A 26221-nucleotide genomic window follows, 5' to 3' on the forward strand; every position below is an offset into this window, starting at 1 on the left:
CTTTAAAGCAGTTTGATGTGACAGGTCTCTTGATGGATACTTGTTTTCTTTCGGTAATCTTTTTCCCCAATAATAAATTACATGTTCATTATAGAAGATTGACATTATTCAACAATATATCCATGGAATGTGAAAGTTCTTCTTAATCTAACCCTCAGTAGAAACGATTTGCAACACTCACCAGGAAGTCCTCCTGGGTCCAGCTATGCATTCAGATTCACAACTCCCATAGCCCATGCTCAGCATCAGGTTCCCTGGGAAGGATACATGAAAAGAACCACTGCTTGCCAGCAGGGCGCAGGGGCTTGGAGAAGCCCCCCAAGCAGTCTCTGGAACAGTCCACTCAGCTGTCTGAGAGCTGTTCCTTGCCTCACTTCTCCAGGTGATAGCTAATGTACACAGAGTTCAGCCCCACGTGGGCGTGTGTGAGAACCACTCTGGCCTAGAATCCCGTGCCAGAAGGGAACCAGTGTCTCTAGTAACAACCCCATGGACAGAATTTCCAGAGTCCCAGAAGTCTGCTGAGTTATGAGTCACCTCACTCAGAGAAGCCTAAAGCTATGGCTCCCCACCAGATAGCTGTATTCCCCCTGTCCAGATGCAACTTATTGAGGCAGGGAGTCGGGGGTGTCATTTTTACCATGAGCATGAGCAGCGTTGCCTCGTAACAAACTTGGCATGTCATCTTATCAGGTTTCCAGAATCCTGTTGGTGGACATTTGGGTAGTTTCCCAATTATTGCTGTTGTGACTACTACTCTGTGAACATTCTTGAACATACCTGTATGTCTTCTGGTTCATGTGTAAGACTTTTTCTGTGAAGAAATTTGATAATTGCTTAAATGTTCTTAAAGACTTTGTGAAAAACCAAGATCTGTAAAGAATGCACTAAGTTAGGTAGACTGAGAGCCCTGAAAGCCATCACCCTAGCAAGAAAGTTTAAGAATTCCTTAACCATCATTGCAGCTAAGCCTTCTAATCTCCCTGTTCACTCACATTCATTTGGTTAATTATTTACTATAATGTCTCCTTAAGGAGAGTGATGTGCTGGTCAACTGAAGACCCCTCAGGGATACTTTATATACATTTGGGTGGTGAGCCAATTAAAGTGATAAGGAGTGGTTGATTATTAGATATAAGATAAGTCTCTGAATAAAATAGAAGCAACCTAAGGTTATTACAAATAGAACTTATGATTTGAGAAGACAAGAAGACACTGGGTTCCATAAAATTCTGGGAAGTTGGGGTTGAGAGCAGAGGAAAAGCAAAAACCAAAGAAAAATTTAGTCCTTTTTTTAATTGTATGATGACAAATTTTATGAATAGAAAACATAAATTTTTTGTACTTTGTAATACTGAAGAAGAACAGATTTGCTGCACGTGATCTTCAATCATATGCAAATGTTATTGCCATTCTGTTTTCAGATTCACCGTGTGAGTAGGCTGAGTTCTTCACTGGAGGTGCTGCGTTATTCAGGGTTTTTTAAATTGTTGTTTTATTTTTATTTATTAATTTTCTTTAATCTTAGCAGTTTCTTCTAGATTTTAAATGGGTTTAAAATCTATTTTAAGAATAGATTTTATTTTAAGAATTTTATTTTAAGAATAAAATCTCCTCATCTATTGACATGTATTATGCAAGATAATAGCTCCTTCTGGCATTCATTTTCTGCTCTCCTTCATTGACCTTGTATGGAATCTTAATCAAATTAAACCTATGTTTTCCAATTCATGTCTGTAAAATGATAATGCCACAGCTAGTTTGTAGAAGATTGTGAGAGCCTCAGATACAATGTATTACTGAAAGCAACTCTGAAGTATTATGCAGCATCTGCCAGAGAGCAGATCTTTGAAATTTTGTCATGCAAATAATTTCTGTAGTGCTCTTTTTCTATATGAAAACTATGTATTTTTGACTCGATTAAAATCAGTGTGAGGCTTTTAAATATCAATCAAGTTACATTCTCAGAAACAAAGCCCCCATGAAGTGTTCTCTTTTTGTTTCTATGAGGAGGAGATAGAGTTACTGTTTCTGTCTGGTATTCATGAAGCTTACCTATAGATCCAGGTCACAATCCGAGAGTTCAACAAGACAGAAACATTGCTCATCAAGCTGAAGAGAAAAAAACTTTTAAAACCACATCTCTTTTTCATCCATTAACATGAGTAGTGAAGAGCTAGTATCTTCCTAGTTTTTTGGATGACTGGTCTGGTATTTTAATAAAGTTGTATGACATGAGGCTGGAACATCACAGGTCATCAGGCGAGCTACTGCTTCCAGGAGATTCAGAGATGCCAACTCCTGTCTGATTTCTATTTTAGAAGACTTTATTTCCATACATTTCACAAGGAGTCCTTCTTTTCAAATGCTAGAGCCTCATGAGCCCTGCTATGGACTGAAGGTTTGTGTTCCTCCTAAATTGTGTTAAAATTTAACCTACAATTTGTTCGTATTAAGAGATGGGGCCTTTGGGAGGTGACTAGGTCATGAGACCCTCATAAATGGGATTAGTGCCTGAGGGAGCTTGCCCCCACCTCCTGCCATGTGAGGACACAGAAGGCGCCATCTGTGGAGAACAAGACCTCAGCAGATACTGAATCTGCTTACACCTTGATCTTGGACTTCACAGCCTCCAGAACTGTGAGCAGTAAATTTCTGTTCTTCATAAATTACCCAGTCAAAGGTATTTTGTTATAGCAACCCAAATGGACTAAGTCAGGCACCTTATTTTTCAAGGACAAAAATCTCACAGTGAAACAGATGAAGCACTGGAATCACTCATTGAGGGTCTTTTTATGATATTCTTGGCTGAATGATTCTGAAGCCAGTTTGTGCTGCTGTGCTTAGAGGCAAGAGAATGAATTTTGAAAATGAGACATTTCATATATTAAAATGTACAATCAAAGCAAGTGGTAAGGGATGCCTGTGCATCATGAGCGTGGAAGCTACATGGAACAGTTCATGTTGCTTGTCTTCATCATAACTAAGTTATCACAGTGAGTCATTAGAGTCCCCAAGTTTCAAGCACAATCAGCCTCAATCAGCCACATCCCTAGGGAGCTCCCTTCTCCCCACAAAGCTGAGAGAAAAATATTTTGAGAGCCTTCCATAAAAATGGAAAATTGCTGTGTTAGAGCAATTGTTCTCTCACATCTGGCATTCTCTGGGTGCCCAGTAATTACCAGTGGGAGGGAAGAAAACGACTAGGCAAGAGGTTATTTAATTTGTAGATGGACTTTTCAGTTGGTGCTGATGAAACATTTCTCACCTTCTTGATTTTCTGAGCAGCACCGAAGAAAGAAATGAAAATAATTTGGCTATTGGCCTTTTATTTGTCTTGGACAACTATTAGCCATCCATTATTGAAATGTATTATAGCAGTTTTATTACTAGCATTTCAAGTTTAATATAAAAATTGCAAATCTGCTCACCACCCAAATTACAATGCTACCAACTGTAGCCACAGGGAGCACCCAGTAAGCCTTAGATAAATTCAGTTGCACCAAGCCCTCAGCCTCCTTGAATTTCTAAATAGCAAACAGCTATGCAGACAAAAATAGAATACTGCCAGCTTCCTGACCTTGTACATTATCAGAGGCCCAGGTATTTCACTGTGTGGTTTGTATCACACCATTCTCTTCAACTGGTAAATAAATAGCATTTAAATCACTGCTTTCAAGGATGAGTGGAGGCACAATGAGCATCCAAATTACCTGGGAAGCTTTTCCAAAATATGCAGACTCAGGCCCCAAACTAGGAATTTCTTATTCAGTAAATCTGACTTGGGGCTCAGGAGTGTGTAATTGGGAGAAAATCCTCCATAGGATGCTCTCTGGACCACTGATTAAGACATTGCCTATTGTCTTTTGCATCTCTCTTGGGTGCATTAGTTGATTTTTTTTTTTTTAATTTCAGTAGATGTTTGGGGAACAGGTGTGTTTGGTTACATGGATAAGTTCATTAGTGGTTAGTGGTGATTTCTGAGATTTTGGTGCACCCATCACTCGAGCAGTGTACACTGTACCCAGTGTGTAGTCTATTATCCCTCACCCCTCTCCCACCCTTTCCCCTGAGTCCCCAAAGTCCATTGTATCATGTTTCCTCAGAGTTTAGCTCCCACTTAGGAGTGAGAACATATGATGTTTGGTTTTTCATTCCTGAGTTACTTCACTTAGGATAATCGTTTCCAATTCCATCCAGGTTGCTGCAAATGCCATTATTTTGTTTCTTTTTATGGCTGAGTAGTATTCCATGATGTATGTGTGTGTGTGCGCATGTGTATATATACATGTATATATATACATACGTGTGTGTGTGTGTGTATATATACACATATGCATACACACATATATATAACATTATCCATTTGATTGATGGGCATTTGGGCTAATTCCATATTTCTGCAATTGTGAATGGTTCTGCTATAAACATGTGTGTGCAAGTGTCTTTTTCATGTAATGACTTCTTTTCCTCTGGGTCGATACCCAGTAGTAGGCTTGCTGGATCAAATGATAGATCTACTTTTAGTTCTTTAAGGAATCTCCATATTGTTTTCCACAGTGGTTGTACTAGTTTACATTCCCATCAGCAAGTGTAAAACTGTTCCCTTTTCACCACATCCACGCCAACATCTTTTATTTTTTTGATTTTTTAAATTATGGCCATCCTTGCAGGAGTAAGGTGGTATCACATTGTGGGTTTGATTTGCATTTAACTGATAATTAGTGATGTTGAGCATTTTTTTCATATATTTGTTGGCCATTTGTATATCTTCTTTTGAGAATTGCCGATTCATGTCCTTAGCCCACTTTTTGATTGGATTATTTGGGTTTTTTGTTTTTTGTTTATTGTTTGTTTGTTTGTTTTTTGCTGATTTCTTTGAGTTCCTTATAGATTCTGGATATTATTCCCTTGTTGAATACATAGTTTGCAAAGATTTTTTCCCACTCTATGGGCTGTCTGTTTATTCTGCTGATTATTTCTTTTGCTGTGCAGAAGCTTTTTAGTTTAATTAAGTCCCGTCTATTTATGTTTTTTTTTTGTTGCATTTGCTTTTGGGTTCTTGGTCATGAAGGCTTTGCCTAAACCAATGTCTAGAAGAGTTTTTCCGATGTTATCTTCTAGAATTTTTATGGTTTCAGGTCTTCTATTTAAGTCTTTGATTCATCCTGAGTTGATTTGTGTATAGGGTGAGAGATGAGGATCCAGTTTCATTCTTCTACATGTGGCTTGCCAATTATCCTAGCACCATTTGTAGAATAGGGTGTCCTATCCCCACTTTATGTTTTTGTTTGCTAAGTATTTCAGTTTATTTCTGGGTTCTCTATTCTGTTGTGTTGGTCTATGTGCCTGTTTTTATACCAGTAACGTGCTGTTTTGGTAACTATAGCCTTATAGTATAGTTTGAATTGGGTAAAGTGACACCTCCAGATTTGTTCTTTTTGCTTAGCCTTGCTTTGGCTTTGTGGGCTCTTTTTTGGTTCCCTACGAAGTTTAGGGTTTTTTTTCTAGTTCTGTGAAAAATGATGGTGGTATTTTGATGGGAATTGCGTTGAGTTTATAGATTGCTTTTGTCAGTATGGTCATTTTCATAATACTGATTCTATCTATTTATGAGCATGGGATGTGTTTCCATTTGTTTGTGTCATCTATAATTTCTTTGAGCAGTGTTTTGTAGTTTTCCTTGTAGAGAACTTTCACTTCCTATATATATTTCTAAGTTTTTTTTTTTTTTTCAGCTATTGTAAAAGGGGTTGATTTCTTTATTTGATTCTCCACTTGGTTGCTATTGGTGTATAGCAGCACTAGTGATTTGTATACGTTCATTTTGTATCCTGAAACTTTACTGAATTCATTTATCAGATCTGGAAGCTTTTTGGATGAGTCTTCAGGGTTTTCTAGGTGTACAATGATATCATCGTGAACAGTGACAGTTTGACTTCCTCTTTCTGATTTGGATGCCCTTTCTTTCTCTCTCTTGTCTGATTGCTCTGGCTAGGACTTCTAGTACTATGTTGAATAGAAGTGGTGAAAGTGGGCATCCCCCTTGTCTTGTTCCAGTTCTCAGGGGGAATGCTTTCATCTTTTCTCTGTTCAATATATTGTTGGCTGTGAGTTTGTCATAGATGGCTTTTATTAACTTAAGGTATGTCCCTTCTGTGCTGATTTTCCTGAGGGTTTTAATCATAAAGGAATGCTGGATTTTGTTAAATGCCTTTTCTGCATCTCTTGAGATGATCATGGGATTTTTGTTTCAATCCTGTTTATGTGGTGCATCACACTTATTGACTTGGGTATGTTAAACCATCTCTGCATCACTGGCATGAAACCCACTTGATCATAGTGGATTATCTTTTTGATATGCTGTTGGATTTGGTTAGCTAGTATTTTGTTGAGGATTTTTGCAAGTATGTTCATCAGGGATACTGGCCTGTCATTTTCTTTTTTGGTTGTTATGTTCTTTCCTGGTTTTGGTATTAGGGTGATACTGGTTTTAAAGAATGCTTTAGGGTGGATTCCCTTTTTCTCTATCTTTTGGAATAGTTTCAATAGGATGGGTACCATTTCTTCTTTGAATGTCTGATAGAATTCAGCAGCGGGTTGATTTTTCATTAGTGTAAAGCACCAGACCTAAAAGATGATTTCCAGTAACAAATGTTCTTGTCAAAATTAATGACAGACTCATTCAAACCTAGACAGTGAAGAAGAAATGTTAATTGTCTCTTTGATCACCAAAGATGTGGACTTTATTACTCTTTCCTCTGCAATAAACAAGGAAACTTTCATAGCAATGAGCTTGGAACTGTTTGCACATTGTGAAATGCCAGCACCTTGAGGGGTCTCAACAATTGGATAGTCCAGCTTTCATTTAGAAACGAGGAATCAAATACCTATGGAGACTTTTGTTAAGGTCACACCAAGACTTAGGGCATGGGGCAAGACTGGTCCCATGCTCTTTGTCTGAACCTCCCTCTCCATGGCCATGTTCACTTTAAAAGGGAAAATTCACAGAATTCTCCAGATGAGACCAAAGATAAGAAAACCTGTTCCCTGTGAAAATCTGTTACATAACAAGTCTCCATGGATAGCAATGACAGGTTCCTGTCATGTCTGTCTCTGCGACAATTCGAATCGTAGTAAGAAATGGAAAATACACTTTAGTTAGTTTATCTGCATATTTATTCTTAAAAATGAAATATTTAATATTCACAGATCTGAAGTATGTTTTACTATAAAAAATTTTTGTGGCACATATGAATGTCCTCAAGTTTACGTTCACTGGGTCATGCCTGAATGAAACTGACACTGGGCTTTGGGGAAAATGAGACTTTGTGTGGAAAAGTTACAATATTTATACAGAATATAACTGGAAGGTGGTGTAGTGCTAGCTATGTTTCCAAATTTGATTTTATACCTAGGATGACTCTTAAGTTTTAGCTCTTTGGTGACAACAGGACAGCAGCTTCTATTAGGGATATATTCTGATTTTAATCACTGGCTGCTTCATATTGACCACCAACGAGGAATTCTGTCTTGTTCCTTCAGTCAGCTGATATTTCAGGAGGGTCTAGTATGTTGCAAACTCTGGTCTAGGTTCAGAAGAGGTGTTCCTAAATATTGTGTGGTATGGGCTTAAGTTACCCTATCAGGGTTAAAGGTAGCTGATTACTCCCTTACTAATCCAGCTAGGTTGTCCTGAAGAGTTGCTGCTCTATGCCTCTAACAAATCAAACTTGGAAGAGAATTGCGTATTTGTTTGTGAGTATATTTCTCAGTAGCAGCTGTTCTTATAAGGCCTTGGGAGCTGCTATTAATTTTGAGTAGTCAGAAATGCTTCCATCTAGTCAGATGTGAGAATTATGAGAGCCTTTTGATGAGTTTTTATTATCTGCATTTCTCAAAAGCTGGAATGGCTTAAATTTACAGCCACAAGCCTCCAGGGTGCGGATGTTTCAAAAGCTGCTAGTTACCATGTAGGTGGGTCTACTTGCAAAAGACAGGTTATAGCAGATTTGACCAGTTCGAGTACTATGTTGTATTTTTTCTTCTAATCTTTAACAGTTGAGTAAAAGTTAGATAGCCAAATATCACAGGAGTAAAGAAAATGACGAGTAAATGAGGAATGACAACAAAGTACACTTTTATCAGGTGTTAACAGAAGTCAAATGTTTTCCTTTTATTAGTAAAGACTCCACAACTTTATTAGTTCTCAATTTTCTTTCAGTGATTTATAACCCAGTTTTAGCTGCTCAATTGTTAAAAATAATAAAAGATAGGCAAGGCTTTTTATTACCCGTTTTAATTTCTTTTCTATATTTTAGGGCCGCCATTATTTATATCCAAAGTAATGGCAATGCCATTTATCAAAATGGCTTATGCTGTCTGTTGCCTCCAAGACCACCTGCACTTAATACAGGGTCTGGCTCAACTAAAATGTGAACTTTGCCAAGAGAAAAGGCTTTCAAAAACAGGAAACTTTTCCATTACATTTTTCCATTACATATCTTCTTGATGGCAGCAGACTGGCTGACCTATCTTATTATAATGTAATAAACATTGAAGTCAGGATTTGAGCCTGATAACTCTTAGAAGAAAATTGGGCTGTGTCAGTTCACTGGGAATCAGAAGAGAAAAGTCAACTCGTAGATGAAAATTTCACTCTGAGATCATTAAGAAATATTACAATATCAGCAGAGAGAATGCTGATTATATTTCTAATATGCATACATATACATATAGCTAGCTAACTTGCTAGATGGATGATCCTCAATGCTTTCATAATTCCCAACCGTGGGATTCACAAATAGCTGTAAAATAATTATATTACAAAATAGCTTATAATATTTAAGTAAATGCTGATTGTCTTAGCTTACTCTTTTGAAAATTCTTCATATAGATCTATTTTTCAACCAAAAATTTAGAGGCTTGTTGGTTAAACATCCAAAATAAAGCTAATTACTTGAGTTTTTAGACTTCACAAGCACTGAGGAAGGGAAAGGCAGATTTCATTGGAAATCAGTAGGCCTCAAATTATTGATTTCCTGTTTTAATGGCTTTTATTTCAGTTCTTTTGTCTTTTGAATATATTTTATTTACTGAATTACAAAACAAACTTGCTATTATGCTTTTCTTAGGCCTAAGAAATATGTTATTGTAATCCTCATTTGTTTCCTGTGTTTTACTCTGCATAACCAAATTTTATAATGAGACAAAGTAGGCCATAGGGCTGTTGTTAAACTCTCCTTCAGCATTCTCTAGGCCTATCATATGTGTCACAAATGTCCAATTTATTTGACCTCAGTCATCATTTTTAACTTTAATACACAGTTTTCCCATAAGAGCTCAAATATCTTTGCATCATTTACCACTCCTGCTGTTAAAATAATAGCTATAACAGGAAAAGATGCCATTTTAAGGGTTTTCTCATGAATACTGCATTCTGTTTGTGTCTGTCCTTTTTCTGTTCTACAACCTCTTGGAAAGTAATGTTTCATTATTATATCAGGCCCCATTTTCCTTCTGCACATCTGAGCCTTACTTGAAATGAGAATACTATGAAGATTTCATAGGAAGTAAGATACTTTCCTCAAAAGCAGTATAGCCAAAATAATAGGTAAAATATCTCCGTGGTATCTAAAGTGTTACTTCTAACACTGTGTAGGGAGATTTTAATCATCAGCATCTGAGTTATAGAATTTCAGAACTGAAATGAAACTTAAACATCTTGGTTCAATTTCTTCATTTTCATGATGATGAAACTAGGAACTAGAGAAGTTTTTATACATTGCTCCAGATTATACAACCAGCTATTTGCTGAGCTGAGACTTGAAATCCAATTGCCCCAAATCTTAGGTTATTAAAAGAAAAAGACATATGGTGTTAATTTAACTCTTCCATTAAATTTGTAAAAAGAATAATCATTTTTTACTGTTTCTATAAAAATGCATGGTCATTTATAAAAATTTTACATAATACAAGGAAATATAAGAAAAAAAGCAACAGATTGTCCCAAAATGATTCTATAAATATAATTAATGTTACCATTTAATGAACATTATTTTAAGTGTCGAAATGAATAGGCACAGATAAGAGAACGGAGATGTAGACTGACAAAAAAGAACTTAAAATCGAAGAATAGGGAAAAAGAGTGAAACAACTTTACGACATTGTGTTTATTCTGGATATGCTATTTTTAAGTATAAACATTACATTTAATTTTACTTGAATTGAACAGAAGTGAAAGAAAATGAAAACTGAAGAAATTGCTGAACTTCAAATTAAATTTTTTTCACCACATGATATATTGTCTCTAAAATATATGTGACTTTAAGATTACTTTTAAAATTGAAATGTTAAGGTCACTAGTTTTCAAATGATGTGTTTCCATTTTATAAATTTACCAATTGACTCTTCTAACAGAGAGAAAATTAACTTTATTTTCTCCCACCTCCCAATTTTTTTAAGTTATATTCTGAGATCTGTACATTGCGCTATCTCATGGTTGGATATTTTTGGACATTCAATATGTTTTTGAAAGATGCACCTTGATGTGTTTTATCTGAGTTCTTATCTGCTTGAGAATGTGTATTTGTAGCCTGCGCACTTGAAAGACCCTTTGGTTAGATATAAACTTTTTGGGTCACATTTCTTTATCACATTTTATTTTGTGTTGTTATTTTCTCAACTCTGTGTGCTACGTACTAATCTCTTTTTATTGTGCTTGTTCTACACTTGTTCCTTCTACTGGGGCTTTCATTCCCATCATGTTTTTGTTTCTTCCATTTCTTTGTTAAGTCCTGCTGGCTCACATTTTTTTTGTGGAAGGAAGGAAGGTGCAGAGGCACTGATTTTTTTTAAAGTTCTTTTTTTTCATTTTAGAATAGCTTTAAACTGTGTTTTTGCCTTTTAATTTGCCTTGTAATATTTTGTTGAAAGCTAGACACGATATATTGGGTAAAAGGAATTGAGGTAGATTGATTTTTAGTGTGAGGTTTTATGTTTATCTGGCTAAGATATAGGCTGGGTTTACTGGTTGGTATAGATGTGGTGTCAGAGGCTAAAATTTCCTCTAGTGCCCTTGTTTTTGTCTCCCGTTGTTGTCTTTGGGCTTTCCTGGAGTCTTTTAAAATAGGGTCTGAGGCTTACAGTTCTTTCAGCTGTAATCCCCTGTGATACAGCAGCCCCATGATGTGATGGTAAGATCCGGTGAGAGGAAGCCTTCTATAGTCCTAGGGTGGTTTTCAGTCTTTTCGTGAGCCTGCGTTGAGTGTTTCACTTAGCCCTGGTCGGTTAGGCTCTGGTAAAACCTAAGGTAGTTAGGTTCTGGTAAAACACTTTCTCTTGAGAGCAAGCCTTGTGAAGAACAGAGAGCTCTGGGAGTATTTAAAAATGGTTCCTTTTTCCTTCCTCTACTCGATCCCCCAGTGTCACAGTGAGAACACATCATTTGAAAACTAGAATCCAACTTCACGGTGAGAACCTGGTGGGGCTCCTGGAGGTAAAACTCTCAAAAGTGTGGAGACCTTCCTCAAGACTGGCCACCCTCAGAGATTTTAACAATCACGCTCGTCTATATTTGAGCCTCCAGTGATTCTGGAATTACTGTTCATAGTGTTTCTACCAATACTGGCTCCAGCAGCAGGCTTCAGTGCCAGGCTGAGTTACGATTCTCTGTGTTCACCTGTCTGTCTCTGCAGTCTGAGGGCAGTCGTTTGCCCTGTAATCTCACTTCTCCACTGGATCTAAGAAGCGTTGTTGATCTTCATTTATTTTTTCAGCTTTTTTCTTGTCATGAGAGCAGGAGTAACTTTTCAGCTCCTCGTGTGTAGGATCAGAAACCAGAAGTCCTATTTTAGAATACTTTTAGATTTATAGAAAAAATCTGAAGATAGTCCAGAGTTCTCATATACCATACTCAGTTTCCCCTATTATTAACATCTGCCGTTAATATAGTACATTTGTCATAACTAGTGAACTAATACTGGTACATTATTATTAACTAATGTCTATACTTTATTGATATTTTCTTGGTTTTTACCTAATGGCCTTTTTCTGTTCCAGGATCCCACCCAGGACTCCCCATTATATTTAGTCGTTACGTCTCCTTAGGCCCCTCTTCACTGTGACAGTTCCTTATACTTTTCTTGTTTTCAGTGACCTTGACACTCTTGAGGAAGACTTGTTATGCATTTTTGGGAGGGAAACCACAGAGGTAAAAATGGTATTTTTATCATATCATCTCAAGGTTGTATACTATCAGTATGACTTACCACTGTTGATACTTGATCATGTGGCTGAAGTTTCTCTACTGTAAAGTTACTTGTTTTTCTTCCTTTCCACTCCGTATTATTTGGAAGGAGGTCACTATGCATGGCACACATTTCAGGAGTGGGGAAATAATGGGCTACTTTCCTGAGGGTGAAACATCTACATAAATTATTTGGACTTATTCTGAAATGATAGTTGAGTTACCCATTTATTTATTTATTCTGTCATTCTATTTTGGGTTACCCACCAATATTTTATTTTATTTTTCAAAGTGAATCTTAAACCCGCCATTTATTTATTCAATTATTCTATTTTGGGTTATCCACCAATACTTTTTCTTTTTAATTTTCTTTTTCAAATTGTCTCAGCTTTGGCCATTGGGAGCTCTTTCACTTGATGCCTGTGTTCCTTTGAGACACCGCATCTTGGGTTTTTGTTTTCAAGCACTTCGTGCTTTCTGGTGCCACAGGCTGCTGCTGGCTCATCGTCTGTATTCCCTCCCCTATCCTGGAATCAGCCGTTTCTCCAAGAACTGGCTTGCTTTTCTTCCTCTTTTTTACCCTTCCTTTCTCTTCTTTCAACGTGTGTATCATTTACTTCTTTGGGCTCTATTTAGAGATGGATTTTGTGGCTCCTACGTGACTATTAATTCTCTGAATTCCTCCTGGGTAGCTTTGGCCGATCCCACTTACGTAAGAGGATCCCACTTACGGTGTATCCTCTTGAGCTGCCTTTTGCTTATGTTTCATTCAATGTCACCTCACCTCACCCTTTTTACACATAGTTTCAGTTTTGGTTCCTTCTAATTATTTCTCATCTTTAAAGGAAGTGGACTAATTGTGGGAAAACACCAGTGCTTTGTGGGAGCAAGGAGAGGCAGACGCTGGGGAGGAGTAGGGCAGCTATGGCATGCACAGACCGCTTAGAATTGTCCTGAAACTGTTTTCACCAGTTTTTTCCTTCACTTTGAGACACATCTTCTCTTGTTTTCTGGTTCATGGGGGCTGTGGAGTTGCTGGCTGTGGGTGATAAAGTCAAACGCTTGCTCTCTGGCCTTTCCTGCCTCTGTCGCTGGAGACAGGGACTTCCCCAGGCTCCTCTTCTCACAGCCCCTGCTAACCTTCTTCCTTGAGTGGAATTGCATCCTGATCTTTTTCTTATCCCCGTATTTAGTCTCTTTAATCCCAGCGTGGGCGGAATGCAGGTGAGGGTGAGGGTGGCTCTGGGCCACCCTTGTCTCCCATCATCTCTTCTCTCCTTGATGGTCTTCTGGATGCTGCTGCCTGGCCAATCATTTGAGCTGTGGCGGTTTCCCAGTTCAGAGACAGTGTTTGTGGTGGTAGCGGTGCTTTTGAAGAAGGTGAGAGAAACAAATCAAGTCCTTGCTGCACCATCTTTAACCAGAATGGTTTCACCAATTTTTATGGCTTGCAGAAAGATTATTTTTGGTGTAGTCATGCTTTTCACCATGAGACTGTCTCCAAAAAAGTTATAAGGGGAAATGATGATGCTTGTTCTTTATGAAAATGAAATCTTACAGAAAGAAATTCTTTTTCCTCCATTACTGAATCCCAAGTATCTTGAACATTTTTATGTAATTCAGAAATACTTACCTGACACCCTTTAGAATGTAGTTGTTGAGAGGAATATATAGAACTTCAGGAACTTAAATTTCTTGAAATATAGGACACTGTATCTCCTTTGTTAGAGGCTACTGAGGAAATCCAAGAGGAGTCTCTCCACCTACGGATTGTCATTCACTGTTCCTGACAGTACTTTCCTCAAGAAAATCAAAACTAGAATATCTGTTCTATTAGAAAAATGAGGCAATAAAAATGAAAATGTGTAAATATAAAGTACCTGAGAGGGAATGAAAATGTTCAGATAATATTTGTGATTTCATTTTAAACTTTTTATTTAACATGAGAAACCAAATAAAAGATGTTGGTGTGTGGGGGACATGGGTAGAGGGGTCAGGGACAATTCAGAATTGTGCCTTCTGCGAACCTCTCTTATATTCTTAATTTGTCAGAAGTGTTACATTTCAGAAAACAGCACTTTCAGCAAAATGGAAAAGGTTTTTTGGTTGTTGGTTGTTTTGTTTGGTCTTCCAGGCACAGTTATTTGTCCTGACCAGTGACTCTTTTGATCTTAGTAAATTGTCCATTTTTTAAAACTATTTGGGCAGTTTAAATCATTTACACTTCAGAAATGAATCCTACAGAGAATTGCTTTTGTTGATCTATTTTGAAATAAATGAGGCAATAGCTTTGCACTTGTGGAGAGATAATAGTCCAGCCCTCTTCTGTACTCTGGCCATCTAACCTGTGGTAAGGGGTTTTGCTGTATTATTATTTTAGGAATGAAGCGGTAATTCCTGCCCCTGCTCTCCGCCTTCTTCATCCCAGTCATTCAGCAGGTCAACATGAAGGTCCTCATTTTTCAGAGACTCCTTTATTTGAGCTGAGGAAGCCAATTCAAGTAAAGATGATGCTCTTTTTTTCTTTTAGGACGATGGACTTAGGAATGTGACTGTATTATCTTCTATGTCAGCTATTATTGTTCCCCAGATGGCCTCCTGTGCCACCTGCCCTGCTATCCCAATGCTTTCACTATTTTAATGTAGTATGTTTTAAAATATAAGATACTTCTAGTTTTTGTTTTACTTTTGAGTGCCTTAAGAAAAATATTCTTTTGAAATGGATTGGCTTAGGTATAGCTGATCAGCAACCATCAAATGAGATACTTTTACTACTTGGCAGATAGCACAGCTGATGGAAAATGAAGTGACCCTAGCAGTCACTTAAGTGTCGAAGTTTTATGCAGGAGTTAGCTAGATGAAATTGCTGATATTCAACAATTTTTAACTTACAGAACTGGCAATTTCATCTTGTCCAACTCAAGCTTATAGATAGCAAGGCCTAAGTGGCACTCTTAGGATTCTCTAAAGAGGAGACATGGAGATGGTTTCCACTGTATCAGAGGAAAGGGACTCACTCATGTTGCAGTTGAAGCTGTTTCTGATGTAAATGTCATTATTTTAATGGGGGCATGTTTTTCCTATATTTTACATTAAGGCCTTGGCTTTCTTCTTTGGCTTGTTCATGTCCCAGCTCCACCTATAGGACATGGGCCCACTAGCTCACATTTCTATCGTGAGCCTCATTGGAACTTCTGCAGCTGTTCTTTTTCTCCATCCTACCCATACTTTATTATAAAGATAGCTACCATTGTTCTTAGTTTTTACTTGGAGAGGGTTAAGATGATAGTTGCTAACTAACTTTGTATGTCCTGGAATGGACTTCTGGGGAGCTCCAGCCCCATCCTGCTTCCTGCTATTCTCCACTGCTGTGCTGACCCTGGACTGGGGTACAGGTCCTTAGCAGGGTCCCGTTGACAACTCTTGTTGGAACTGTTGATGACTGCCTTGGAGTGGTATGTTCATGTTTCTGGTTACATACACTTAGGAGGAATCACTCTCTTTCATCTTTACCCTAGATCCCCAAAGACTTTGTGACAGTGTCTTTCATGCACTGCAGACACCCCTTATAGCTTTATCCCGAGAGGCCTGGAGTCGGTCCTGACTTTTTCCCCATGACTCTGAGCCTTTCCAAGTCACTTAACTCTGGGCCTGGGTGTCTTAAACTCTAACGTCAGACAGTTGAGTGTCATGGTCCTGTGATTATAGGCCTGAAAGTCACTTAGAATTGGCCCTTTCCTCCTAAAATCTGAACAAGAGTGTTGCACATAATTTACACATAGTTATTTCACAGGCTGAATATTAATAGCACCGAATGCTTGCCTCCACCTGGGTCTGGAGAGGGAACGCCACTGTTGACTAGGAGGAGAAGTGAATGCTTGCTCCCTCCCCACTTCCACTGCCTAAAGTCCTTTTATTGCACGGTTTCTGATTGAGCATGTGAGTGTGACTATAAATTTCCCCTGACAGAAACCACATCACCTCATCAGCCACATAAAACGACAAAACAACCAACTGTGAAAGCATGCTTGCCAAGCTTTCAGTACCACAGCATCGGGGGAAGCGGGAGGTACATTTGTACTGGAGGAGATGGAGGCTGGAGGGAGCCGGAAGATGAACTCTGCTATACCTGTCTTCTCTGAGCTGCAGCATGGGAGAGTGTGTTTGTGCCAGTGAGGCCAACTTCCGGAAAACCCTTTGCTCCTTGAAGCCATGTCACCACGGCTTCCCAGTGGATGCAGAGAGGCCACACGGGAATGTGGGCGTGCCACGTACTCAGTAATTACCAGATCTTTGACAGCTAATAATATAGCTAAAATCCATTCACTAAATCTTCACGGAACCCTTTTAAAGTTTGGTTTCATTTTCTATGGTTTTATTATAGCAGAGAATGCTCGGGCTCAGAGAAATGTAGCTAGTAAGCTGGTTAGTGGTCAAGCCAAGATTCAGACGGGGTCTGTCTTGCCTCAGCGCCCATGGTCTTTCACTTTACCTTCAACTGATTTTAAAGTTGGATGTCAACCAACTAAACATTGGTGAGAAACAGAGATGGGGAAACCCATCCCTTGGTGTTACCTTCAACCCATTCCAAGGTTTCTCTGCTTTGGTAGAAAGAACACTAGGGGGAATGAAACAAACATCTGCCCAACTTCAGTCAACTTTTAAGACAGGCTATAAAGTCATCAAAGACAACTTTAAGAGAGTGAAAAGGGAGGTTATTCTTACTTAAGGAAAAGGCACACAACAAATTTAAAAATGGACAAAAGAGTTGAACAGACACTTCCTAAAAATGACTAACCAGACGTCAATGAGCAGGTAAAGAGATGTTTGACAACATCAGTCAGCAGAGAAATGCAAATGTGAACCACAGTAGACATGACTCAGCAGCACTGCTAAGAAGGACGACCATAGTACCAAGTGCTGGTGAAGACCTGGAGCAACCACATCTCTCAGTCACTTCTGATAGGAGTGTCAGTTACTAAAACTGTTTTGGAAACCATTTGTTAGCTTCAAATACAGCTGAACACACACACACACTATATAACCCAGCATTTCCAACACTTAAGAGTATGACCATCAGAAATATGTACATATGTTTCTCAGAAGATTTCTAGGAAAGTGATCATAGCAGCACAATTTCTAGCAGCCAAAAACTGGAAGCTAACAAGCCCAACAGCAAGATAATGAACAAATGTATTATGGAATGTTCACATAGTGGAATACTGTACCACAATAAAAATGAGCAAACTATTGCTACACAGAACAGCATGGTTGAATCTCACAAACATCATGCTGAACAAAAGGAGGTAGACACAAAAGAGTTCATACTGTATGACATCTTTGACATAAAGTTCAAAAGTAGGAAAAATTCAAGCAGTGCTATTGTCATAGTGTCAGGCCTGCATTAACTTTTGTAGGGGTGAGAGGAAGTGCCTGGAAGGGAGCAAGTGCGGTTCTTGGGGTGCTGGCAGTGTTCTGTTTGTTGATCCGAGTGCTGGTTACACAGTGTGTTCAGATTTTGAAAACACATCCAGTTCTTCCCTTGTGATATGTGCACTTTTCTGTATGTATATTATACTTTAATACTATGTTTTAAAAGTATTATATATACAGATGCTAGTCTTTAATTTTTGACTCCCACTGTGGCAATATAAATTTAAATCAACTCAGTGATTTGCATAGGCATAAAATTGGAATTTTGTGACATATTGTGCCCTACATTGTGGGAGAAATGCTCATTTTTTTCTTGGTAATGCTTCATTGGCTTCAATTTGTCTGGTCCCGACAAATTGAGAAAGGAAGGAAATAGTGAATTCCGCAACTGCAGCAATTATTGCTCCTTAGCATTTATCCAGCCAAGGCAACACTGGCTAGTCGGATTCTCGCCAGATTATATAATCCTATCTTACCTGGGAATCTGTAGTAAAACTTATTGTTTATAATTTTTGTACGTTCAAGAAGGAAAGCATAAGAGAAATACTATGAAATGCTAAGATCAGGCTAAAACGAAATCTGAACCTTCACTTTTAGGAAGCAAGGTGAAAAGATGCAGAGAGAAGTCCTCTTTTCACATGGGCAGTCTTCATTCGCAGTGGTAACTGAAAAGACAGTACTGAATATTTAGAGAACCTTAGCAATAGTCTGAAAACGATTTTACAGAATGTTCAGGTAGTGTGTAGTTTGAATTTTCAAATTCTTATTTCAACACAAAACTAATTGAATTCTAGTTAAAAAGGGGGACTGAAAGAAGAACAAACGTGTTTTAAAAAACAAAAAGTATAAAACACCACCTGGCACAGAGTCTGATATGTCATCTGAGACAGAATGTTGAGAATCAGTTTCATTCTTCTGTGGAGTTCCCATTGTCCTGTCTTCTCATATGACCACTGGGGAATCTGAGCCAAGGTTGCTGTATCTGTTGAAGGTCACACAGTTGGTGATAAAGCAAGGCAGAACCCACTATCTTTAAACTTTCAGCCTCTTTATTTTCACCCCATGGAAGAGATTTCAAATAATAGATTAATAATAGCCCAACAATTAATAGGTGTGGTGTTAATGCATGTCTTTTAAAATGTCTATTTCAGCTTGCTGCCCTTGAATTTCCTCCAAAGAAACTATTTGGAAATAAGGATGAACGTGTGATTGCTGAGAGACGAAGTCACTTAGAGGTAACAGAATTAAGCTGTTTTTCCTCTGTGTATGTAGAAAATGTGCCATCTGACCATTAAGCATTGTTTCTGTTAAGTACTATTACATTTCTTCACAAGTGTGAAGGTGCTGCCTCATTAACACAGGAGATGGCAGCAGTAGATTATGAAGATATGATATCAGCTTGTTTAAAATACAAGTCCTTATCTTCCTCTGGTCTAGCGGAACATTTTTCTTATTTTTAAGAAGATGCATTTATTCTAAGGGTTAGGAAGCAGGATGTGAGTGAGAACTAAATATTCACCATAGACAGATGGTATGTGATACAGGATGAGAGTACAAAGCTCGCTGCAAAAACTTGGAATTAATTAACTGAAGATTTATAGTATTACATCATTGTTGCTTTTTCAAGAGAGTTGGAAGCAAAAAGACACATACCTATTTTAGTCATGGGTAGGTTTCATTCGACTTATTTTAACTTAATCTTCCAAGCCAACTACATGTAGAACTCTGGTTTAACACAACTGTTGTTTTTCGGACTGCCTCACTGCCAGTGCACATTGTTGACTGCTTTATCTAGTTTGTATTTCTTTTTCGGGATATAGTTGCTTATTTGGTTGGAGATGCTAATGAGGCTGAGTCTTTTCACCAAGGCAGGGACCAGTTGTTTTCTTTAAGAATGGTGAAAGTATGATCATGGCTGGTCCTTGCTTGTTGGTCACTGTCTTGCCATTGTGAACCATTGAGGCAGACAAGGGACAGAAGTACAGACAGCTAATGACGACCTAGTGTCAGCAAGCTTTCAGGGAGACCCAGAATTCCCCTTGCTACTTCATTTGTTTTTGTTTTTGTTTTTGTTTTGTTTGAGACGGAGTCTCGCTCTGTTGCCCAGATTAGAGTTCAATGGCATGATCTCGGCTCACTGCAACCTTCACCTCCCAGGTTCAAGCAATTCTCCTGCCTCAGCCTCCTAAGTAGCTGGGATTACAGGTGTGCACCACCACGCCCAGCTAATTTTTGTATTTTTAGTAGAGGTGGGGTTTCACCACGTTGGCCAGGCTGGTCTCAAACTTTTGACCTCAAGCCATCCTCCCGCCTCAGCCTGTCAACGTGCTGGGATCACAGGCATGAGCCACCACGCCCGGCCCTTTGCTGCTACTTTAAGAGTAGTAATAGTAAGACCTATTGGAAATAAAGTCAAAAAAGGAAAGTCCTGAGAGAGCCCTTTCTGGATTGTGAAGTGCTACATAGAAAGTAGGTATTCTCATTCCTGGTGACAGCCAGTTAAAATTGGCTGCCCATGGCATGCACTTAATGCCACTGAACAAGGATTAGGGAAATTTCTAGAGGCTGGAGGTTCCCATGAGAGCAGAAGGAGAGAAGTGGGAGCAAAGGAGAAATTGAAGACTGGGAGGTTGTTGTCCATGAGGAGCATTTTAGAATTTTGAGATTTTGAATATTGAACCACTCTGATAAAAGAGGAGTTTCAGGATGCAGCCATGTGTAGCAGCATTTGAGTTAGACTGTAGAGTTATGCATCTGAAGAAGTAATTCAACCTAGAATGGCATGATCCTGATACCCAACTGAAGAATTTGTCTTCAAGGAAAAGGTGATTGCAGTGAGTCTGCTTGATCAAGTTTTCTCAAAGGTTTGATTGTATCTTACAAAAAAATTAAAAAATAACAGTAGAACTGGGGATTATTTTCTTTACCTAACTCCTCCCTGCCCTCATTAACTAGATCTGCCTTTATTGGAAACATGGAAAATGATGGTTTATAAACTTGTTTTTATATGTCAACAGAAAATAGATTGTTGTCCTCCCTGGCTACTCAGGGCTGTGGTTAAACTCACATGGTGCACAGCTGTGCCATGACCGATTGGGCATTTTGTGTGCCGTGCATTTGTGAGCACAGCACTGGGTACCTTTGGTTTTCCATTCCAACTTCCTGAGTTAGAGCAAAGTTCAGGGCACTCTTTCATTGTTAATGCTTTCAGGTGGAACCTATGTTTGTCCTTTTGACATCTGATACTTCATCACTTAACCCTTCTAAACCATCAGCTGTTGATGAGCAGAGTTTTATGTTAATGTCTCTGCCTAGGCAAGGAACCCTTCCTTCCCTTGGCTGTGACTGTTATTTATCTGTGGCATTATCTTTTAGAGAACAGCTTCCACACGTTATGGAAATAAGCACTTACTTTTGAAATTTAATGCATTTCACCTAATGTTGACTGTTAAATCTTAAAATATTATCTTCTTTTCAAGGAGCAAGTATAAGTAACCTTCACTTTAATAGAAAGTTAATCTGAGATTCTTGAGTTAATTCCCTGCGACTATTTTCATATGAAAATCAACTTAGTTATTTTCCCTGAACTTCCCATTTAATTCAACAAACATTTATTTAATTCCTTACTACATGCTGGAGACAGTGGTAGGTGTTACATATAATACAAAGACAAATGAGATATTTCCTTTCCTCTAAGTGCATGTGTTTAAATTCCTATATGAAACTTTACCTAGTGTGATGTCTGCTTAAAAGAAATTACCTGACCGATTATTAATATCCAGAAATGCAACTTTCTGAACCTCACCATGATATAGCTGTATAAAGTAGTATTTTAAGTAGGCATTCAATTGTGTTTTAATCTTCCTTCTATTAAGATATTTCTAAGATTTGGACCTCGTGTTTGAGTTTATTAGCAAAAGTATAAAGTGTTTTCATGTTAAAAACATAAACACCATTTTGGCACTCTCAAGTTATAAAAATTAAGTCTGTTAAAATATTTATTTTTAGAAATGATGGATAGGAACAGAAATTTCTCGCTGTTGTCAGATGTTTTGGAGATTAATTTTTTTACCTTGGAGCAAGGAGTATTGGTTGTGTGTCTGGTTGTGGGTGGTGATAGTGTAGGGGCTGGAAATTGTAACATTTAACATATTGCACCACATAAAGGCAGGAGTAAGAATGTGATGATGGTAAGATAGTAGGTAGAGGAGTATAAATTGAGTCATAAGTGCTAATCTCATTGCCAACCTTCTATCTTCTCCACTGATACCTAGCCAATTTTGGTTTGTAGCTGGAGCCAGTTTTTTCAGAATCTGGCTAATGATTGCTTTACATCTCATGCTTAAATGCTCCCAGCACTTTTGTTCAAAAAGAACTATAGAATCTTAGAAGATTTCTAACATGGGTAGATCGCCCTATGCTGCCATCCTGGCTCAGCTCAACCAGTTCAGTGTAACTGTGCATGTTGTGGGCAGTCAGAGGCTTGTGCTAACAACATTCCTCATATGTGACATACTTCCCAGGCTCCAGACATTCCTTCCGGTAGCCCTGACAGCTGCCTGGGAGACATGTGTTGGCAGATACAGCAGTGGAGGTAACAGGAAAAGAATGTACCTAGTCTCTGATACGTTAGTTTGAGCAAAAGGTGCTTCTTAATGTATTTTCAGTGAGGTAGTGTAACTTAGGTTGAGCCATTAGAAACTGCCATTGTGTTGTAGACCAGAAATGGTGGAGTATCAGCAATTTCATATGCTTCACATAGTGCCTGCTTTCCCACATTTGCCTGCTGTTTATTAAGGCCAAGCATGAGTGAAAAGTGCTTATGATATCCTGTCATATATTCCTCACAACCAGCTTGTGAGGTGAGTTCTACCATTATCTTCATCTTACAGGGGAAGGACTATGTCTGGGGGAGGAGAAAGAGGGTCACTAAAGGTAGTAAGTGGCAAAGCCACAGTTCATACTCAGTTGTCTTTTAGAAGAAACCCCTTCTTTTAATCAACATACTCTAAGTTTAGAATGGAGTTGGTTCTTCCTGTAAAGAAATGCCTTTGCTGTTGAAAAAAGTCACCTTCCAGTGTTATCACTACAGTGTTAACTAAGATCCACTGTCTAATTATTTATTCTTAAATGCCATTCCAGTTATTCAGCAATTATTGAGCACCTACTGTGTGCCAAGCAGTGTTCTAGAACTGAAGAAACTAGTTCATAACACAGACCCCTTTCCTCATCTCTTAAGTAACCATGGCAGTAAGGATGGCTTTTATTTATAATCCTATTTTCTTTGTTCAAGGAAAGATGTTTATTGTGATTGCTGATTTCAAATATTCACTTTGTGAGTAATAAAAGGTTCTGAATCTCAGTTGCTTACAGCTGTGTTTATTTATGAGATGTCACATTGTTCTTGTGAGGATTTAAGAGTATGTCAAATTCACCAAAGTATAAAAAAGGACATTTTATGTGAATTACTGAAGAATATAAGCTTAGAATATCTTTAAAGACATTTTTGTGGCTTTAAATATTGTGCATATTATATAAAATAAATATATAATAAATATACACATATCCATAGTATACAAATATGTATATCCAAATGAATATCAAATTGAGTTCTAATAAATGTGGTATGTAGTATTTCTTAACCATGGGCCTGAAACATCTCAAGCTGAACCATATGTTTCTAGAATATTCTGTTTCTCAAACTGCCAGTGATGAAGGACCAGTTATTTAATTCCATCACTTATCAGTACTTGTGCACAATGAATGACAATTAATTACAAGAAAATAATAAATAAAAAGGACATACAAAATAGAAGTACAATTCTTTTCTTTAATATATATAGATTCAACGGACATAAAATTAGTTAAATTGAAGTAAAAGTGTCTGAAACATGGGTCACACTTTGAGTAGCACTGCTTTGGAACATTCATGAAACCTCACCTCTGCTTCTCTAAGACTCTTGTCACTTTTTACATGTATCAAAAGCTATGTTTATGTCTCACATCTTCCCTGCTGTGCTCTTCAGTACTTGAAGTCGGCAGAATTGATGTCTAATTCAATTCTTAATCTCCCATTATACTTCACACATGCTTCACCTTCACTGAATTATCAGAAAATCTTTCCAAATTAGCCCCAAGTTAATGAGTTTTCTGTTTTATTTTTGTTCATTGATGAAAGGTGCATTTTGGGTTTCTAATTTCAGAGAACATTATCTACTTGGAAATAGTTCTGCTAATCATTTTAATAATCTATCATTTCAAGGAGTAACTATAATTAATGAAAAAAATGAAATCCTCTAAAACCACAAAACTTACCAGAATAATACAGTCACTTTTGGAAGTAAGAAGGTGAGACATCCTAGGAAATTTTCTTCAAAACTGCCTAGAAAACTGGAGCAGCCAGCAACTGAAATCTACCTCTTCTGTCCCCATTTTCATCTCTTTAGCTTGAGCATTAAGATAGATCAAAAGAAATATGATAGCTAGGAGTGTGGACCTTGGAGCAGATCATCTTAGTTTTGAGTACTGATTCTGCTCCTTTGGAATTATTTAATGTCACTGTTTCAGTTTCCTTCTCTGAACAATGAGGATTATAATAACACTGTCCTAGAGCTGTACTGAGAATTAAATGTGATTGCATGTGTAACACAGAATCTGGTACAAAGAAAAACACTCAAAAATGTTAGTTGGTCCCGTGATGATAGTGATGATTGTGGTGGTGGTGATGGTGATAATGATGACAAGGAAAATGATGGAGCCTTATGGTACATTTCAGAGCTGTTTTAAGAGCCAAGGGAAGGCAAAAGAGCACCACTCCCCAGCTCTACATGAAATGTAACAATAGTAGTATCTCAGTTTATTACATTTACTTGCAAAATCAATAGAGACACTAAAATCGTGTCACTGTTCTTATTCATGATGATTCCTGGAAGATACCGGAACTCTGGCTGTAATACCAGCCTGTCTTTCAACCTGTAAGATTGTAATCTGAAAAATAGAAATGACTTTCTGAAAGATTTAATCATGGTGGAGCTGTTGTCCAAAATGATAAAGATTAGAGGCATCGGATCATTATGAAAGGAGCACAGTTCCTCCAGATTGACACAGTGGTTATTTACAGCTGCTTAGTTCTCTTGGCATGTCTACCAGGTCATTGACTGCAAGACTGCCCACTGTGAAGTCCCCAGCTGACTTGGTGTATGCCTTGGACTTCTGCTTGTGAAAGAAATAGATATCAATCAGTTTCAGCCAAAAAATCCCAGGAATACGTCTATTTTTAAAGCAATGTTAGATTTATTGATTTACCACAACAAGGAAAAACCATGTGAACCACAGGAAACATGCAAGCTTTTCAGTAAGAAGGTATTAAAAGGAAGTTATTAAGAATTTGGATTTGTAATAGATAATTTGGGGAAGAATGCAGGAAAACAGGACTTTGTTCTGGATTGGATGCTGGGGGCAATTCTCTGATTGAGTGTATTAATAATTCTTATCTAGAAAGCGAGAAGAACAGAGTGAGGTTTAAAGCATGATTGAGGCTGGGCGCGGTGGCTCAAGCCTGTAATCCCAGCACTTTGGGAGGCCGAGGCAGGCGGATCACAAGGTCAGGAGATCGAGACCATCCTGGCTAACATGGTGAAACCCTGTCTCTACTAAAAATACAAAAAAAAAATTAGCTGGGTGTGGTGGCGGGCACTTGTAGTCCCAGCTGCTCGGGAGGCTGAGGCAGGAGAATGGCATGAACCCGGGAGGCGGAACCTGCAGTGAGCCAAGATCGCGCCACTGCACTCCAGCCTGGGTGACAGAGCAAGACTCTGTCTCAAAAAAAAAAAAAAAAAAAAACATGATTGATAAGCCAAGATATGGAATCAACCCAAGCATCCATTAGTGGGTGAATGGATAAAGAAAATATGGTATATATACACAGTGGAATGTTATTCAGCCTTAAAAAGAATTTGCAGCAATATGAATGGAACTGGAAGTCATTATGTTAAGTTGTTAAGTGCAATAAGCCAGGAACGGAAAGACAGATACTGCATGTTCTCAATCATATGTGGGAGCAAAAAAAGTGGATCTCATGGGGATAGAGAGTAGAATGGTGGTTACCAGAGGCTGAGAAGGGGATGAAGGTGGGTGAAGAGAAGTTGATTAATGGGTACAAAAATACAATTAGAAGGAATAAGTTCTAGTATTTGATAATACAGTGTGGCTATTATAGTTAATTATAACTTATTGTATATTTCAAAATAGCTAGAAGATATGAATTGTAATGTTCTTAACACAAAGAAAAATGAGGTGATGGATATTCCAGTTACCCTGAAATGACACATTTTATACAGATTATCAACATCACATATAGCCCAAAAATATGTGCAACTATAGCATATCAATACAAAGTATGAATGATAAAAAGCACTGTATTAGCCCAGAAAAGGAAATATTTGATTATATTTGATCACAGTGTTCATGTTTTTGTATTTGATCTGACACTATTATAGAGTGGTCTTTTTTTTTATTTTTATTTTTTGGGCTTGATCCTTC

The 26221-nt window shown here is 38.0% G+C and overlaps 1 protein-coding gene across 6 annotated transcripts in view; it reads left to right on the top strand.

Annotated features, from left to right (window-relative positions):
* Window positions 1-26221, top strand: part of KIF16B (kinesin family member 16B) — a 308558-nt gene that overhangs the window by 249064 nt on the left and 33273 nt on the right. For all 6 annotated transcript variants that reach the window (XM_003905090.4, XM_003905091.4, XM_009216573.3 and 3 more), the window contains one exon: window positions 18832-18915. In XM_003905090.4, coding sequence (XP_003905139.2) covers window positions 18832-18915 — 84 coding nt within the window. The remainder of the gene's footprint in view (window positions 1-18831; window positions 18916-26221) is intronic.

Source organism: Papio anubis, chromosome 16 (assembly GCF_008728515.1).
Source record: "Papio anubis isolate 15944 chromosome 16, Panubis1.0, whole genome shotgun sequence".
Taxonomy (NCBI): domain Eukaryota; kingdom Metazoa; phylum Chordata; class Mammalia; order Primates; family Cercopithecidae; genus Papio; species Papio anubis.